The sequence below is a fragment of the Mixophyes fleayi genome, chromosome 4 (genome assembly GCF_038048845.1).
Source record: "Mixophyes fleayi isolate aMixFle1 chromosome 4, aMixFle1.hap1, whole genome shotgun sequence".
Classification (NCBI taxonomy): domain Eukaryota; kingdom Metazoa; phylum Chordata; class Amphibia; order Anura; family Limnodynastidae; genus Mixophyes; species Mixophyes fleayi.
In genome coordinates, this window is record NC_134405.1 from 2,423,180 (window position 1) to 2,440,948 (window position 17,769).

Consider the following 17,769-nt stretch of genomic DNA (forward strand, 5'->3'; position numbering starts at 1 on the left):
GGGATTAAAATGATACTAAACATGACATGTTTCCTGCAACCTGAGCCTTAAATATCACTAAAGTGTACATATAACCTTAAAATATATATATAACTATAAATTAAAACCATTTGCTCATAAATCACTAGGGAATGAAACCATTAAAATATGAAATATTTAAACAACTAAATGTGAGAGTACGAGTGTGTGCGTGCGTATTTTACCGCGTGATCGCGCCATGCCATGTGTTACGTGGCATACTGATCATAATCGCACGGTAAAAAAATATTAACCAATATACTTTCGTTCATCCAATTATACGACTTTGACAAGAGGATAAATGTGAAATCAGGGCTGAAGGGTTGTTTTTGACATATTGTGCCATAAGGCCAGTGAGATGGTTGAGGGTTGTGTTGATTCTGGTGAAGTTAGAGTCCAGATTGCGTTTCATACGGACGAGGGTATTGCTTGTTTCCTGAGTGGCGTTCTCAAGTTCGGTGTTTGAGTCATAAAGTTGTTGATAATGGCGCAGTGCACATTGGCCACTGTCTTCTGCTTCCTCTTCCATATTATGCTCTTCCACATCACGGACCTCCTCCACCAGCCCCTCCTGCACAGTATCTGCATCAGCACCTATAAGAAATATATTACAGAAAAATTATTCGGTAACATAAAAGTATTTACATCATCTTTCTCAATGACAAACTTATTTCAATACATTTCACCAGACATTTCAGTGTATATAAGATGTAAAATGGGTAAATCACAAATTAGCTTGTTTATAGGTCACTGTATCAACCAGCTTATATGTTTTGTTTCAGGTGGACTGTTAACGATGCTTCATTTTTAAATCTCCAAGTTAAATTTGTTTAAAATAATAATTTATCGTCTGCACTCTGGTGACAGCTTTCAGGATAAGTTGTAAGGTTTGTTAATTTACTTACAATTGGCATTTGTGTATAAGTATAATTGGTGTATAAGTATCATTTGTGTATAAGTATAATTTGTTTATAGGTATAATTTGTGTATAAGTATAATTGGTGTATAAGTATAACTGATGTATAAGTAGAATTGATGTATAGGTATAATTGGTGTATAAGTATAATTTGTGTATAAGTATAATTTGTGTATAAGTATAATTGGAGTATAAGAATAATTGATGTAAAAGTATAATTGATGTATAAGTATAATTTGTGTATAAGTATAATTGGAGTATAAGTATAATTGATGTATAAGTATAATTGATGTATAAGTATAATTTGTTTATAGGTATTATTTGTGTATAAGTATAATTGGTGTATAAGTATAACTGATGTATAAGTAGAATTGATGTATAGGTATAATTGGTGTATAAGTATAATTTGTGTATAAGTATAATTTGTGTATAAGTATAATTGGAGTATAAGAATAATTGATGTAAAAGTATAATTGATGTATAAGTATAATTTGTGTATAAGTATAATTGGAGTATAAGTATAATTGATGTATAAGTATAATTGATGTATAAGTATAATTTGTGTATAATTTTTAGAAAATTTCAACATTTAGTCATATTTGGGCCACATTTTTGGTACTGTAATAAAAAAGATGATTTAGTTCTGTAAAATCTATTGGTCTTTACAATGTACCTATTGGGGTGAGAGGTTCAATGAGGGGTGGGCTTTGTATCAATCCCGCCCACCCATCACACCATCTAGTCATCAATACAGGCCAATGCCAGGGTCTCCAGCGGACTGAGGTCCGAGGGAAGTGAGGTGTTGTGAAAAAAGAAAAACTTGTACAAAAATGAAGTCTTTTCAATATATTCTTATTTATTATGTATGTACAGAACAGACCATTGAAATCAAAATGAGCAATGGCAATTATTAATCATCATCATCAACATTTATTTATATAGCACCAGCAAATTCCGTAGAGCTTTACAATTGTATTAATTTCATACATCTTTTAAATATTAAAACCACAAAGATAATACATAAGCACATGCATCATTACTACTCTAAACCAATAGTATCACTTCATTATTAGGCCATTTATAGTTCTACTCAACATCCCTTAGTGACAGGCCCTCTGCCAGCCAGGCCTGGCCACAACTTCACTTTTCCATATCATGGGGGGCACATTTCCTTAAATAAGTTGCAATTTATAGGTACAGGTTAGTACATTACCTCATAAGCATGTGTTTAACTTCTGCTAAAAATTATATTTATTTTCAGATAATATATTGTTAACTTATTACATCCCAAGCATTGAAGCATGAGATAACTTGTATTATTCAACTTCCATTGTGTGTATTGATCATCCATATTAAAGGGACCACTGTCTGTCGCCTGATCCTGGTCGCGGTGGTCCCTCATCTTGTCATTAAGGTGATGCTTAAGGTCTAGCCACCCGAGGGAAATGATCAAAGAAACCAATGGTACAACACATACCTTGCAAGATTGAAAACATTTGGTGTGTATATATATATATATATATATATATATATACATATATAATGTTATATTTGTTTAAATGTCTTTGACACAGAGGAGACAGACTAATAACCAAAAGGTAGCCATCAATATTTCCAAGATTAATTATAGTAAGACAATGCTCATTTACATTTTAATCAATGCAGTAAAGTGATATGCAAACCAACATGTGCAACAACTGTACTTGGGATAATGATCCTAATATATATAAATTAGTTGTCTCCAATTAATATGTTACCATTTTTTGACCTCAGTCACCACGTGTATAATTGGAGCCACGGCACTGACCTGTGTAGTGAATTCCTTGCAAATCCGAGTTTTAGATGCTGCTGAGAGCTACCGGCTGGTGGAGTGCAGCCTCTCTACCACTATCTCCACAAGTACTTTAACCTCCTGGGGCAAGAAATTTGCCTGCAGAGGAGAAACCAGAGGCCTGAATTGGTCCTGCCTGTTCTTGGTCAGACATTATTAATAAATAGAATCCAAAATGCCATGTAAAGTGCCCTACAGGGGTCTGGTACTCACCACAAATACTTCTTTGTGCACCTCACTTTTTTGTAAGTTTTGGGGGGGGGGGGAGTAGATGTTTGGGTTCTAATGAGAATCCAAGAAACAGTCATTAGTAATTATCCTTGTATCAAACTTAAAGTGCCATACATAGGGCCTGGTACTTACTAATAATTCTCAAGATAGAGTTCACAGCAGTAAAAATGCCTTTGCAAGTCACTAAGTGGCCGGGATGAATGATTGTGTCTCCAGCTGATTTATAGCGCTAGCAGATGTATGACTGGGTAAGCCTTGTCACGCCCCTAACTGCCTGGATATGGCAATGTATTAATATATTAATTGACAGCCATCTTACAAATGGTATTGCAGCATTCCACGAGTGCCCTTACATGCACTGAGAACCAATCAGGTCGCAGGATGTTGAAAAGACTCATTCACTAGAAAGCATGCGGTCTGCCACCATCTTTCGTGCCGAGCTGCGGGTCTTGAAAGCAACACTGGATCGTTGGTTTTGGCCGGCAGCTCGTTATGCATCCCTTGAGGATAAAGTGAATGCCTACAGGGCAGTCTGCAGGTGGCTGCGTTTAGAACTTGGCAGCAGGGTCTCCATCCTGCGGCTGCAGAGCCAATGGAGCGACTCGAGGAGGATAGAGCCCGAGCTCCGCGGGACAAGGGCTGAGATTACTAGTCGTAAGTAGTGTATTAATCACATTTTGTCATATTTACAAATCATCTAACAGTTATTTCTAGCCCATTAAAAATCAAGATCGCTTCTAATGAAAATAGTCCAACACCTGCTTGGTAATAGTGATGTATGTGATTAATATAAACCTCCCAGGTCCAGTCCATATGACAGTGGTGTAGAGATTGTGACAACACCCTTGAACATGTACTATGTATCCCCATGTACCCGTAGAGGGTCTGCCCTAGAACACATTATGACTGTGTATACAGTATGTGTGTTTCCATTACCATAGTACGTCTGTGCTCACCCCAATACTGTGTCTGGATATCAGCCTCAAGATTGGTAATATATGATATTAATAATATATAATATGCATTGTATTATGTTATATATTACACTGTAGGTGAGGTATTCATGCTTTTCCTAGGGCTTCCTATTGGTCACTTATGCCAAAAGAGTAAGTCTATGTGTATTCTAGGTCTGCAGAAACAATACTTCAATAATTATATTATCAGGTAGATCAGACTATTGTTTAACAGAAGCTATCTCTGTTTACCTAAACAACAGGAGATCTAGCTAGGGGCAGTGTCCCCTCCTCTGCTAAAATCTAGTCAGGCAAGTGTTATGTTTAAAACACAATGGAGTGAATAGTCCCCATTATATTATGCTGTAACCATTTATATTTGGCCCTGCTATTTACATTGCTAGTTAAACACACGGTACAGGCTAACAGGGAGAAACTGTAATATTGTACAATTAGCTACATCTGTAGGCAAACAAGATAAGGTTTAGTAGTGTATTCACAAGCCAGACAGGGTGGCTCTCTGTGTCTGATTTAATCACATTAATTATTAAATGTGTATTGCATTCCTATGTCTTAATATCCTAAAACACAGAAGAAAATCAAACACAACCCTAATGCCTGAGGCTATTCTGTGGGTATAAGAAGTAGAGATGGGCGGGCTTGGTTCCCCGAGAACCGAACCCACCCGAACTTTGCCTATCCTGCTCGGCTCGGTACTCTCCCGCCCGCTCGGAATCCAAATCGAGGCCGAACGTCATCGTGACGTCGTCGGATCTCGGTTCTCGCGATACTTGAAGATTATAAATACACGCCTCCACAGCAATCCATCGCCATTTGACAGAGGGAGAGAGCAGGGTGTAGTCACAGGCTGATTAGAGCAGGGACAGAGAATACAATTCTGATTCCAATTCTGATAACAATCGATAGAGAAGAGAGGAGGATAGAGGAGTCTTTTTTTTTTTTTTTCAATATTTGGCACTCCCCAGTGCTTTGGGGTGTCCCCCATTCTTTTGCATTAATATTTCTGGCTGTCAAAAGTCATATTTGTCAGCAGTATCTAAAACAATTTGTAGCACTACAAGTGCTTTGGGCTCAGAATGGATTCAAAGCAGTCCACATATGAGCAGAATGAGCAACCAGGTTCTGTCACCAGTCCTGATGGTAGTGTTCCCAGTACGTCATCTGGGCAAGGCGATGTCAAACTACACAGTGTTTTGAAATCAGTCAAAAAAACACACCCCAATTTTTTTTTACAGTGTTGAAGCGAAAAAGAAGTGTAACTGAGGAAAAGTTAAGTGCCGATAAAAAAAAAATTGCCAACATGCCATTCTACACACGCAGTGGCAAAGAGAGAATGAGGCCTTCACCTTTCTCTATTAGTGGCAGATCCAAAAATGTTACCGAGCCTACAATTGGTGCACAACTACTGTTACGCGTCAAAGCCGAGCTGCAAGATCACAGTAAGGCATAAGAGGATAATGTTTGCTCTGATTCACAAATGACACCAATCCCTGTGGAGAGTCCATCCACCCGTGGTATGTCTAATCGTGACCATTCTGTTAGTGTACCCATAAAGAAGGGCACTTTCAGCAGTTCTGCTGATGTGTGCCTGAACAGCCCGAGTGTAGCCGGTGATACACCAAGTGAGGATGCCACTTTGGAAATAGAAGAGGATGAAGGGGAGATTTGTGGAGGTGACGAGGGCGCTAATGAGGATGTTGATGATTATGATGCAGACAGATACCAAATTGCCTTTCTCAATTTCTATTTATATTCTAGATTATATAACAGCTGAATAGTTTTCTATTTTACTCCTAGTGGAGAGGGGATCTGATGCAGACAGATACCAAACTGCCTTTGTCCATTTCTTTGTATATTCGAATCTCTAGTTCTACAATCTATGCAGGCTGCTTTTGTTCTATTTTACTACAAGTGGATGGGGGGGGGGGGCTGATGCAGACAGATACCAAACTGCCTTTGTCCATTTCTTTAGATCTTCAACTAGAAGTGTAGGGTGTAATATACACCCAAAGACGATGGCTGCATTGCCAATAGGCTAAGATGGAGAGGAAGACAATCAGGTTTGTGTGCAGAATTAAGGACGGCCTACCAGGGATTAAACTGCTTTCTTCCTAATTTATTAGCTTTAGAATTATCTTACTTATCCAAAAAACAGGTGGAGCACTAAATTTGGTTACTTTATGCCCAAAAAAAGTGATTTTCTAACAAAATAGCAAAACAAAACCAAACAAAACCAAAACCAAAACACGCAATGGCGGTTTTGCAAAACCAAAACCAGAACACGAAGTTAATCCAGATCCAAAAACAAAACCAAAACAGGGGGGTCAGTGAGCATCTCTAATAAGAAGGGCAGCACGGTGTCTCAGTGGTTAGCACATGTGCCTTACAGCACTGGGGTCATGAGTTCAATTCCCGACCATGGCCTTATCTGTGAGGAGTTTGTATGTTCTCCCCGTGTTTGCGTGGGTTTCCTCCGGGTGCTCCGGTTTCCTCCCACACTCCAAAAACATACTGGTAGGTTAATTGGCTGCTAACAAATTGACCCTAGTCTGTGTGTCTGTGTGTGTGTGTGTGTGTTAGGGAATTTAGACTGTTAGCCCCAATGGGGCAGGGACTAATGTGAGTGAGTTCTCTGTACAGCGCTGCGGAATTAGTGGCGCTATATAAATAAATAATGATGATGATGATGATGATGATGAATGTTCAAGCCCCCACCAGTCTAACAGGTCAAGGGTTTAATAATACCAAGGTATAATTGTATGTGGAGGGGTGGGTCTCTCCTCCGTGGTGGAAGGCATAGAGAAATATAACTTATCAAAGGATGATACAGATGTGTAAAACATTGAACTCCAATGATAAATTTATGCGGGTAAATTCTACAAATAATAATCTGGGAAGGCTCATTAGGCAAGTAGAAGTTACTTTTCCATGGTAAAGGTAATACTAGACATGACCCCTACATTAATTTCCAGTATCAAACAAGTATAACATATTGGAATTGGTTATTGACTACTTTAAACAATGACACATGATGTAAAAATGTTACAGTGGCAGAAGTAAATAGTGGGATAGTGCCCAAGTAGGAATGTCTCATCATTGTTGTGGTATGCCAGTGATATTATACAAGGGGGACAGCAAAACCTACCTGAAGGATACTATTATGTGTGTGGTCACCAAGCACATACATTTTTGCCAATAGGAGGTAGGGGATCTTGCAGTTTAGTTAGGTTAGTTACTGCAACATGGGTAGAAAAGGACATGGAGTTAAAACATAGTCCGTCCCATATGATGTATAACAGATCCCTTCAGAAGAAACACGTACATGACTTGATATATCAACCATGTGTTATGCACGTCTAGTTGCTATCCAATAACGATTGTCGATTGCCGATATGTGGTTCCAAAACACAATGTGATTTAATAGCCAAAAGTAGCAGAATAACAAACCAGAATACAATAAGTACAGCCATTACTTATCGCAGGCGCCCTGGATCCAGTGTACAGCCATTCAGGTCTGAAGGCTGTGGTCAAGTAGACTGTCCACCAGGTCCAGAGCTCCTGCTTAAATACAGTCAGTGAATACAGTAAAACAATGCAGATGATGTGGCTTGCTTCTATTGGTTCAGGCTTCAGGAGGGTCCAGTGTAGTGCAGGTCATAGGCCAGTTCAAACAAAAATATCCAAAGGCGGGGGTCAGCTCTCCAGGGGATGCACTCTGATTTTCCCGCCAAGAATCCAGTTTAAACTAGTCTATTAACATTACACAGACAGTATCATTTTAAGCATTTATTCCCTATCATCGCTAACTAGAGTATGCAATGTGCGATCCCTTTAGCGAATGAACCGGACAACTGCGGATGAATGGGTGATCAAAATTATACTAAACATGACATAATTCCTGTAACCTGAAACTTTGATTTCACTAACATATATATAACTTATGATATTAACCGTAAACATTGCTACCTTTCGACATAAATAACTATGTGTTGCAACTACAATTAATGTGTACTAATTACAAATGTGTGTGTTCGTGTGAATGTGTGTAAATGTGTAAAATCTGTTATTGCCACGTGTTGCGGCTGGACACGCTTCTCCGCGCCATAGCGTGCTCTACGCATAATTTTCAGACAAAGACGATCAGGTTTGCTAGATATTAATTGAAATGACTTTATTCAATTATATGACTTCGCACTTGGTATATGAAAGTGGGACTATCCTTATCCATATTTGGAGGATCAGTACCAAATGCTTATAATATAGAAGCCTTAGCCCAATTATTTGATAATGTAACTGATTAGATTTGAGAGGTTTTGTACATTAGGGGGTATATTTATTAAACTGCGGATTTGAAAAAGTGGAGATGTTGCCTTTAGCAACCAATCAAACTTTAGCTGTCATGTATTTACTACATGCTACAAAATGACAGCTAGAATCTGATTAGTTACTATAGACAACATCTCTACTTTTTTAAACCCGCAGTTTAGTAAATATACCCCTAAGACTAGTACTTGGCAGTATTGCACTAGAATATTGTGGCAGCACCGTTACTGGATTATTTAGCAGCAGCCCAGGATGGTATGTGTCACACAAGAGGGCCTGCATGTTGGTCCTATGCAGCAGATCATTTTTCCGAGCCTATGTATGAACATTTCAAAAAAGTGAAAGAACTTAAAGAAGGATTTAGAGAGAAATATAATTATTCTGAATATGATCCTGACACTGAAGGTTGGTTCTCACGGGTGAATCCAGCAACCTGGTTTCTAGGAATCGGAGGATAGTTTTCAGGTGTCTTTCAAACACTGACTCATGTACAAGTGATAATCATTGTCTGTTTCATTGTAGTAAAATTGGGAATTTATCTGATAAAGAAAATGCTAACAACAAAATACTGTAATCCTCAAAAGAAAGCAGTTTAAGCTCCAGCTGACGCCATTATAGCACTCATGAAAATCCACTATGAACCGGCACCAACACCATCCATTGTCCCAATTACCATCACTCCCAGCCTGGAGGACACATACCTGTCTGTACTGTGACACCAAAATATGACCTGGTGCCAGCACCACTCATTGTCCCAATTACCATCACTCCCAGCCTGGAGGACACATACCTGTCTGTACTGTGACACCAAACTATGACCTGGCGCCAGCACCACTCATTGTCCCAATTACCATCACTCTCAGCCTGGAGGATTACATACCTGTCTGTACTCTGACACCAAACTATGACCTGGTGCCAGCACCACTCATTGTCCCAATTACCATCACTCCCAGCCTGGAGGATTACATACCTGTCTGTACTGTGACACCAAACTATGACCTGGCGCCAGCACCACTCATTGTCCCAATTACCATCACTCCCAGCCTGGAGAATTACATACCTGTCTGTACTGTGACACCAAACTATGACCTGGCGCCAGCACCACTCATTGTCCCAATTACCATCACTCTCAGCCTGGAGGACACATACCTGTCTGTACTGTGACACCAAACTATGACCTGGCGCCAGCACCACTCATTGTCCCAATTACCATCACTCCCAGCCTGGAGAATTACATACCTGTGTACTGTGACACCAAACTATGACCTGGTGCCAGCACCACTCATTGTCCCAATTACCATCACTCCCAGCCTGGAGGACACATACCTGTCTGTACTGTGACACCAAACTATGACCTGGCGCCAGCACCACTCATTGTCCCAATTACCATCACTCTCAGCCTGGAGGATTACATACCTGTCTGTACTCTGACACCAAACTATGACCTGGTGCCAGCACCACTCATTGTCCCAATTACCATTACTCCCAGCCTGGAGGATTACATACCTGTCTGTACTGTGACACCAAACTATGACCTGGCGCCAGCACCACTCATTGTCCCAATTACCATCACTCCCAGCCTGGAGGATTACATACCTGTGTACTGTGACACCAAACTATGACCTGGCGCCAGCACCACTCATTGTCCCAATTACCAACACTCCCAGCCTGGAGGACACATACCTGTCTGTACTGTGACACCAAACTATGACCTGGTGCCAGCACCACTCATTGTCCCAATTACCATCACTCCCAGCCTGGAGGACACATACCTGTCTGTACTGTGACACCAAACTATGACCTGGCGACAGCACCACTCATTGTCCCAATTACCATCACTCTCAGCCTGGAGGATTACATACCTGTCTGTACTCTGACACCAAACTATGACCTGGTGCCAGCACCACTCATTGTCCCAATTACCATCACTCCCAGCCTGGAGGATTACATACCTGTCTGTACTGTGACACCAAACTATGACCTGGCGCCAGCACCACTCATTGTCCCAATTACCATCACTCCCAGCCTGGAGAATTACATACCTGTCTGTACTGTGACACCAAACTATGACCTGGCGCCAGCACCACTCATTGTCTCAATTACCATCACTCTCAGCCTGGAGGACACATACCTGTCTGTACTGTGACACCAAACTATGACCTGGTGCCAGCACCACTCATTGTCCCAATTACCATCACTCCCAGCCTGGAGAATTACATACCTGTGTACTGTGATACCAAACTATGACCTGGCGCCAGCACCACTCATTGTCCCAATTACCATTACTCCTAGCCTGGAGGATTACATACCTGTGTACTGTGACACCAAACTATGACCTGGCGCCAGCACCACTCATTGTCCCAATTACCAACACTCCCAGCCTGGAGGACACATACCTGTCTGTACTGTGACACCAAACTATGACCTGGTGCCAGCACCACTCATTGTCCCAATTACCATCACTCCCAGCCTGGAGGACACATACCTGTCTGTACTGTGACACCAAACTATGACCTGGCGCCAGCACCACTCATTGTCCCAATTACCATCACTCCCAGCCTGGAGGATTACATACCTGTCTGTACTCTGACACCAAACTATGACCTGGTGCCAGCACCACTCATTGTCCCAATTACCATCTGTCAGGCGCCGCTCGGCGGCCGCCCGCCCCTCCACACAGAACGTCTGGTTGCCTAGCAACCAGACGCATCACTTCCCCTTCCGCCCGGCCGGCCAGCTCAGAACCAGAAGCGTCCCCGTTGCTAGGCAACGGGACGCTGCTTGAAGGAAGCGCTACGGCGCTACAGTATGACTAGCGCTACGGCGCTACTGCTATGACAGCACTACCAGCGCTGAGGGCATTGGCTAGCAGCACTATTTAAGGCCCTCTGACCTCACCTCCTGTGCCAGAGTTTCAGGTCCTTTCCTGTCCTCCAGCGTTCCAGTATTCCTGAGTCTATCTGTTTCCTGACCCTTGCTTTCCTCTAGTTTATTGCCGTTTGCCTGTGACCATTGTGACCCGGATTGCCTTGACTACCCCTTTTGGATCTCCCGTTTGTACCTCGCTGTCAGAACGTTATTGACCCGGCTTTATTCACACCCCGCTCGGATTCTCCTTGTGTACCTACATTGCCCGCACCGTTGCCGAACCTGCCTGTCTGACAATTCTCCCGTACTTCGCTATCTGACTCGTGGAAGGACCGCGACCTGCGTGTTTCCTGCTGCTAAGCCCATACCTCCTTGCGGGGGTCCCTGGTGAACACCAGGGGCACGTTAGACTCCGCGCCTTCTTCCGAGTAGTGCCAACGATAGCAGGTACGCTATACTAGTCGTGACAGTAAACTCTGGCGATGACTACCGAAGGAACGGGGGAACCCTCAGCCCGGGACCTTCTCATTCATTTGGCTCAGCGAGTAGAACAGCAAGAAGCAGCCCAAGCACACCTCCTACAATGTGTTCAAGGTATCGCTACACGCTTCGACGCCTTACAAGGCTCCCTGCCTGCTGCTCCTGCCATTACCACCGCTCCAGGGGCGCCCTCTAGTGTGGTTACGGTATCCACCGCAACTTCTGGCATGCGTATCCCCACGCCTGAAAAATACGATGGAGATCCCAAGAAATGCAGGGGTTTCTTGAACCAGTGCTCCATCCAGTTTGAGTGCAATGCAGGAGCATTTCCTTCAGAGCGAACGAAGGTGGCGTTTATGATCTCCCTCCTGAGTGGTCAAGCACTAGCCTGGGCTTCGCCTTTGTGGGAAAATGGAGACCCTCTTCTTAATAACACCGGCTCCTTTATCGAAGCTTTCAGGAGAGTCTTCGATGACCCTGGGAGAGTAGCCTCTGCTGCCACCAGCTTGCTGAACCTGCGTCAAGGCAACTTATCGGTTGGGCAATATGCCATCCAGTTCCGGACCTTAGCATCAGAGCTGAAATGGAACAACGAGGCGCTGGTCGCAACTTTTTGGCAAGGTCTAATCGACCGTATTAAGGACGAACTAATTTCTCGGGATCTTCCCTCTGATCTTGATACTCTAATTGCGCTATGTATCAAAGTAGACCTACGTTATCAGGAACGCACCCAGGAACGTCCAGTCTCTAAGCGGGTGGTTCCTCGTCTGGCTCCTCAATTTCAAAACCCAGTTTTGCCTATGGATGAACCCATGCAAGTAGGACGGTCCCGTTTATCCCCAGAAGAAAGAGAGAGGCGCTTCAGGCAGCGTCTCTGCCTTTACTGTGGCGATTCCGGACATGTTCTTAAAGTCTGTCCTAAGAGACCGGGAAACCCGTCCTCCTAAACGGTAGCAGGGAGGCCGGTTTAGGAGTATCCACAGTTGCTCCCTACTCAAAAAACACCCCTGAGCTTCTTATGGCAGTCACCCTGAGCACCCCTAGAGGTCCCTTCTCCACCACGGCCTTTGTGGACTCCGGCTCCTCCGGGAACTTCATTTCTGCCACTCTCATTGCTGGGCTTCAAATTCCCACCCTCCCCTTGCCTCAATCATTATCATTAACAGCAGTGGATGGGAACCGTGTCAGCAGTGGCTCCATCTCCTTCATCACTTCACCTATTCGGCTAATGGTTGGAGCCCTCCATAGCGAAATGATTCAGTTGTTGGTGTTGCCAAAATCCATCAATCCCATTATCTTGGGGCTTCCATGGCTACGAAGACATTCTCCGCAGATGGATTGGGATCGAGCTCAGGTTACTCGTTGGGGTACAGAATGTCATCATAGATGTCTACCTAGTGTTCTGCCTCCTGGTTCCCAAGTTGTTGCTCAGTCCACGGTGACGGAAGTTAGCCTTCCAGCTGCATACACTGACTTCCAAGATGTTTTCAGTAAAACTGAGGCCGAGTTATTACCTCCCCATCGGCCCTGGGATTGTTCCATCACTTTGCTGCCCGATCAACCTATACCCAAGGGGCGAACGTATCCACTTTCTCGCCCAGAGACCCTGGCAATGTCCCAATATATCAAGGAGAATCTGGAACGTGGTTTTATTCGCAAGTCTACCTCTCCTGCTGGGGCTGGATTCTTCTTTGTCAAGAAAAAAGATGGGTCTCTGCGCCCATGCATTGACTATAGACCCCTGAATCGTATTACCATCAAGAACCGGTACCCGTTACCTCTTATCTCCGATTTATTTGACAGAATCAGCGGGGCTCAAGTGTTTACTAAATTAGACCTACGAGGGGCCTACAACCTCATTCGTATAAAGAAGGGTGACGAGTGGAAGACCGCCTTCAATACGAGGGATGGTCATTTTGAATACCTGGTAATGCCCTTCGGTCTTTGCAATGCCCCTGCCATCTTCCAGAATTTCGTTAATGACATCTTTCAAGATCTGTTGTACACCTCCGTAGTCGTTTATCTAGACGACATCCTAGTGTTTTCTAAAGACTTGAGTTCTCATCAAGAACAAGTGAGGGAGGTCTTACGAAGACTGCGCAAATATCATCTTTATTGCAAATTGGAAAAATGTGTTTTTGAAGTTCTCCAAGTGTCCTTCCTTGGGTTCATTGTGTCCGGCTCCGGGTTACAGATGGATCCCACCAAGGTGTCATCCATCTTGAATTGGCCTCAACCGCAGGGTCTTAAAAGTATCCAAAGATTCATTGGATTCGCCAATTATTATCGACAGTTCATCCAAGATTTCTCTTCCATCATTGCTCCAATTACAGCATTAACTAGGAGATCTGCCAATCCTAAAATATGGTCTCCAGAAGCTGTTTCTGCCTTTACTACCCTGAAGAAAGCCTTTTCCTCAGCCGCTGTTCTCTCTCAACCGGATCAACAGCGACCTTTCTTTGTGGAGGTAGACGCCTCTTCAATAGGCATTGGAGCCGTGTTATTCCAAAAGACACCTTCAGGTACCCATTCTCCATGTGGGTTCTTCTCCAGACGATTTCTTTCCAACGAGATTAATTACGGAATCGGAGACAAGGAGCTTCTCGCTATTAAAGCAGCTTTGGAGGAATGGCGGCACCTATTAGAGGGAGCCCTATATCCAGTTACCATCTTTACAGATCACCGAAATTTGACATTCATTCGGGAAGCTCGCTGTCTGAATCCTCGGCAGGCCCGCTGGGCATCATTCTTTGCTCGCTTTAACATGATTCTTACCTTCTGTCCAGGTGCTAAGAATGGGCGGGCAGACGCTCTATCTCGTTCTTTTGATGATACAGACCGCCTGAATCCATCGATTCCTCATTGCATTATTGACCCTTCGAACATCATTGCTATTACCAATACTGTGAAGGATGCTCCGCCCACAGGACGATCATTTGTGGAACCACAATTACGACTCAAGGTATTGCGTTGGGCCCATTCGTCCTGTATTGCGGGTCACGCCGGCATAAAGAAGACCACATTCCTTCTCTGCCGTCGGTTCTGGTGGCCTACCATACGCGCTGATATACGGGACTTTATTGCAGCATGTACCATTTGTGCCCAACACAAAACTTCCAGGAAGGTTCCTGCTGGGTTGCTCCAGCCCCTACCCACGCCTGATGCTCCTTGGGAGAGTATAGCCATGGATTTTATTACTGACCTTCCCTGCAGTTCTGGATTCAATACCATCTGGGTTGTCATTGACCGATTTTCTAAAATGGTGCATTTTATTCCTCTTTCAGGTCTACCTTCAGCCAGTCACTTAGCCAACACATTTATCAAGGAGATCTTCAGACTTCATGGTTGCCCTAAGGAAATTATCTCTGACAGGGGAGTGCAATTCATCTCCCGGTTCTGGAGGACTTTCTGTAAAAAACTGGGTACGGAGTTAAAATTCTCATCGGGATATCACCCCCAGACCAATGGTCAGACCGAGCGGATCAACCAGGATTTAGAGACTTTTCTCCGTTGCTTTACCGCTGATAATCAAAGCAGATGGTCACAATTCCTTCCCTGGGCAGAATTCTCTCACAATCACCATGTCCATGAATCTACCGGGTTTTCTCCATTCTTTATTGTGACCGGGATGCATCCTATTATCCCAGAGCCATTTCCCAATTCTTCCTCCTCTGTTCCAGCGGTGGACTCACTTTATCGAGAATTCTCTAGCATTTGGGCCACAACCAAAACAGCTCTGCAAAAGGCATCACAGCATCATAAGATCTTTGCAGATCGCCACCGAAGAGCTACTCCTCTATTGAAGGTAGGGGATCAAGTATGGCTTTCCACTAAAGATTTAAAACTCAAAGTACCATCTATGAAAATGGCTCCACGTTTTATTGGTCCTTACATCATCTCACAAGTTATTAATCCAGTGTGTGTGAAACTAAAACTACCGGCTTCTTTACGATGTCATAATACTTTTCATGTGTCCCTACTCCGGCCATTGGTGCTTAACAGGTTCTTTGTACCCCCATCTCGACCTCCTCCTATTCAGACCTCCTCTGGAACAGAGTTTGAGATCAGCCGGATTCTGGATGTCCGCATTCGCTACGGGCAACAACAGTTCCTTGTGCACTGGAAGGGATTTGGCCCGGAAGAAAGATCTTGGGTGAATAAACCGGACCTTCACGCTCCTCAGTTACTCAAGAGATTCCTCCAAACAAGGGGAGAAGGAGGAGGGCATACTGTCAGGCGCCGCTCGGCGGCCGCCCGCCCCTCCACACAGAACGTCTGGTTGCCTAGCAACCAGACGCATCACTTCCCCTTCCGCCCGGCCGGCCAGCTCAGAACCAGAAGCGTCCCCGTTGCTAGGCAACGGGACGCTGCTTGAAGGAAGCGCTACGGCGCTACAGTATGACTAGCGCTACGGCGCTACTGCTATGACAGCACTACCAGCGCTGAGGGCATTGGCTAGCAGCACTATTTAAGGCCCTCTGACCTCACCTCCTGTGCCAGAGTTTCAGGTCCTTTCCTGTCCTCCAGCGTTCCAGTATTCCTGAGTCTATCTGTTTCCTGACCCTTGCTTTCCTCTAGTTTATTGCCGTTTGCCTGTGACCATTGTGACCCGGATTGCCTTGACTACCCCTTTTGGATCTCCCGTTTGTACCTCGCTGTCAGAACGTTATTGACCCGGCTTTATTCACACCCCGCTCGGATTCTCCTTGTGTACCTACATTGCCCGCACCGTTGCCGAACCTGCCTGTCTGACAATTCTCCCGTACTTCGCTATCTGACTCGTGGAAGGACCGCGACCTGCGTGTTTCCTGCTGCTAAGCCCATACCTCCTTGCGGGGGTCCCTGGTGAACACCAGGGGCACGTTAGACTCCGCGCCTTCTTCCGAGTAGTGCCAACGATAGCAGGTACGCTATACTAGTCGTGACACCATCACTCCCAGCCTGGAGGATTACATACCTGTCTGTACTGTGACACCAAACTATGACCTGGCGCCAGCACCACTCATTGTCCCAATTACCATCACTCCCAGCCTGGAGGATTACATACCTGTCTGTACTGTGACACCAACCTATGACCTGTATTATAATGGTCTACTGATTTATAAGACTTATTACACTTCTTACTGAAACACTGTGTATACCATAAGTGGTTCATGGCTAGGGGCCCCTACTTTCCAGTACGTTGTGTATTGGTAGTTTTATCCTAATCATAATCTACCCTTTACCTTTGTTGTCTGTCTCTTTCTCCCTCCCTAGTTAAAAGGGGATCATGTGACAACTGTAATGAATGTGGTAATCGTTTCCTTTCCACACACATTATGGCCACAATGCCATTATGTCATTATCATCATATGTCATCCAATCACAATATTGGCATAAATCATTAAATATTTACAGACAAAGTCAAAAGCAAAAAAAGTGCCCCCCTCCTAGACAGCTTAAACAACAGTAGTGCTGGCAGCCTTTACATGAAGCAGCAAAACACAGTGAGGCAAACATTGTAGTATAGGTGTGAGAGTGTACCAGTGCAGTATAGTTATGTGGGTGTACCAGTGTAGTACAGGTGTGAGGGTGTACCAGTGTAGTATAGGTGTGAGGGTGTACCAGTGTAGTATAGGTGTGAGGGTGTACCAGTGTAGTATAGGTGTGAGGGTGTACCAGTGTAGTATAAGTGTAAGAGTGTACCAGTGTTGTATAGTTGTGAGGGTGCACGAGTGTAGTATAGGTGTGAGGGTGTACCACTGGAGTATAGTTGTGAGGGTGCACGAGTGTAGTATAGGTGTGAGGGTGTACCACTGGAGTATAGTTGTGAGGGTGCACGAGTGTAGTATAGGTGTGAGGGTGTACCACTGGAGTATAGTTGTGAGAGTGCACCAGTGTAGTCTAGGTGTGAGAGTGCACCAGTGTTGTATAGTTGTGAGGGTGCAACAGTGAGAGGAGTATAGGTGGAACTAGAATATGCTTGACGGTATAGCTATGTAAGTTGTATAGTTGGGGTAGGGGTAGCGGTAGAGTGTGTCTGTGCGAGTAAAATGGATTTGAGTACAATAGGTGTGACGGTAGACCTGTGTGAGTAGTATAAGTGGGAGTAGGGTAAGTGTGAGAGTGTATCTGTGTCAGTAAATTGG

General features: G+C 44.0%; 1 protein-coding gene across 1 annotated transcript in view; it reads right to left on the reverse strand.

Moving 5' to 3' along the window:
- Nucleotides 1-38: 38 nt before the first annotated feature.
- Nucleotides 39-17,769, reverse strand: part of LOC142150935 (phospholipid scramblase 2-like) — a 116,267-nt gene continuing 98,536 nt past the window's right edge. Inside the window, exon 8 of the mRNA XM_075206135.1 lies at nt 39-612. Within this exon, the coding sequence (XP_075062236.1) occupies nt 427-612 (186 nt within the window). The 3' untranslated portion in view covers nt 39-426. The remainder of the gene's footprint in view (nt 613-17,769) is intronic.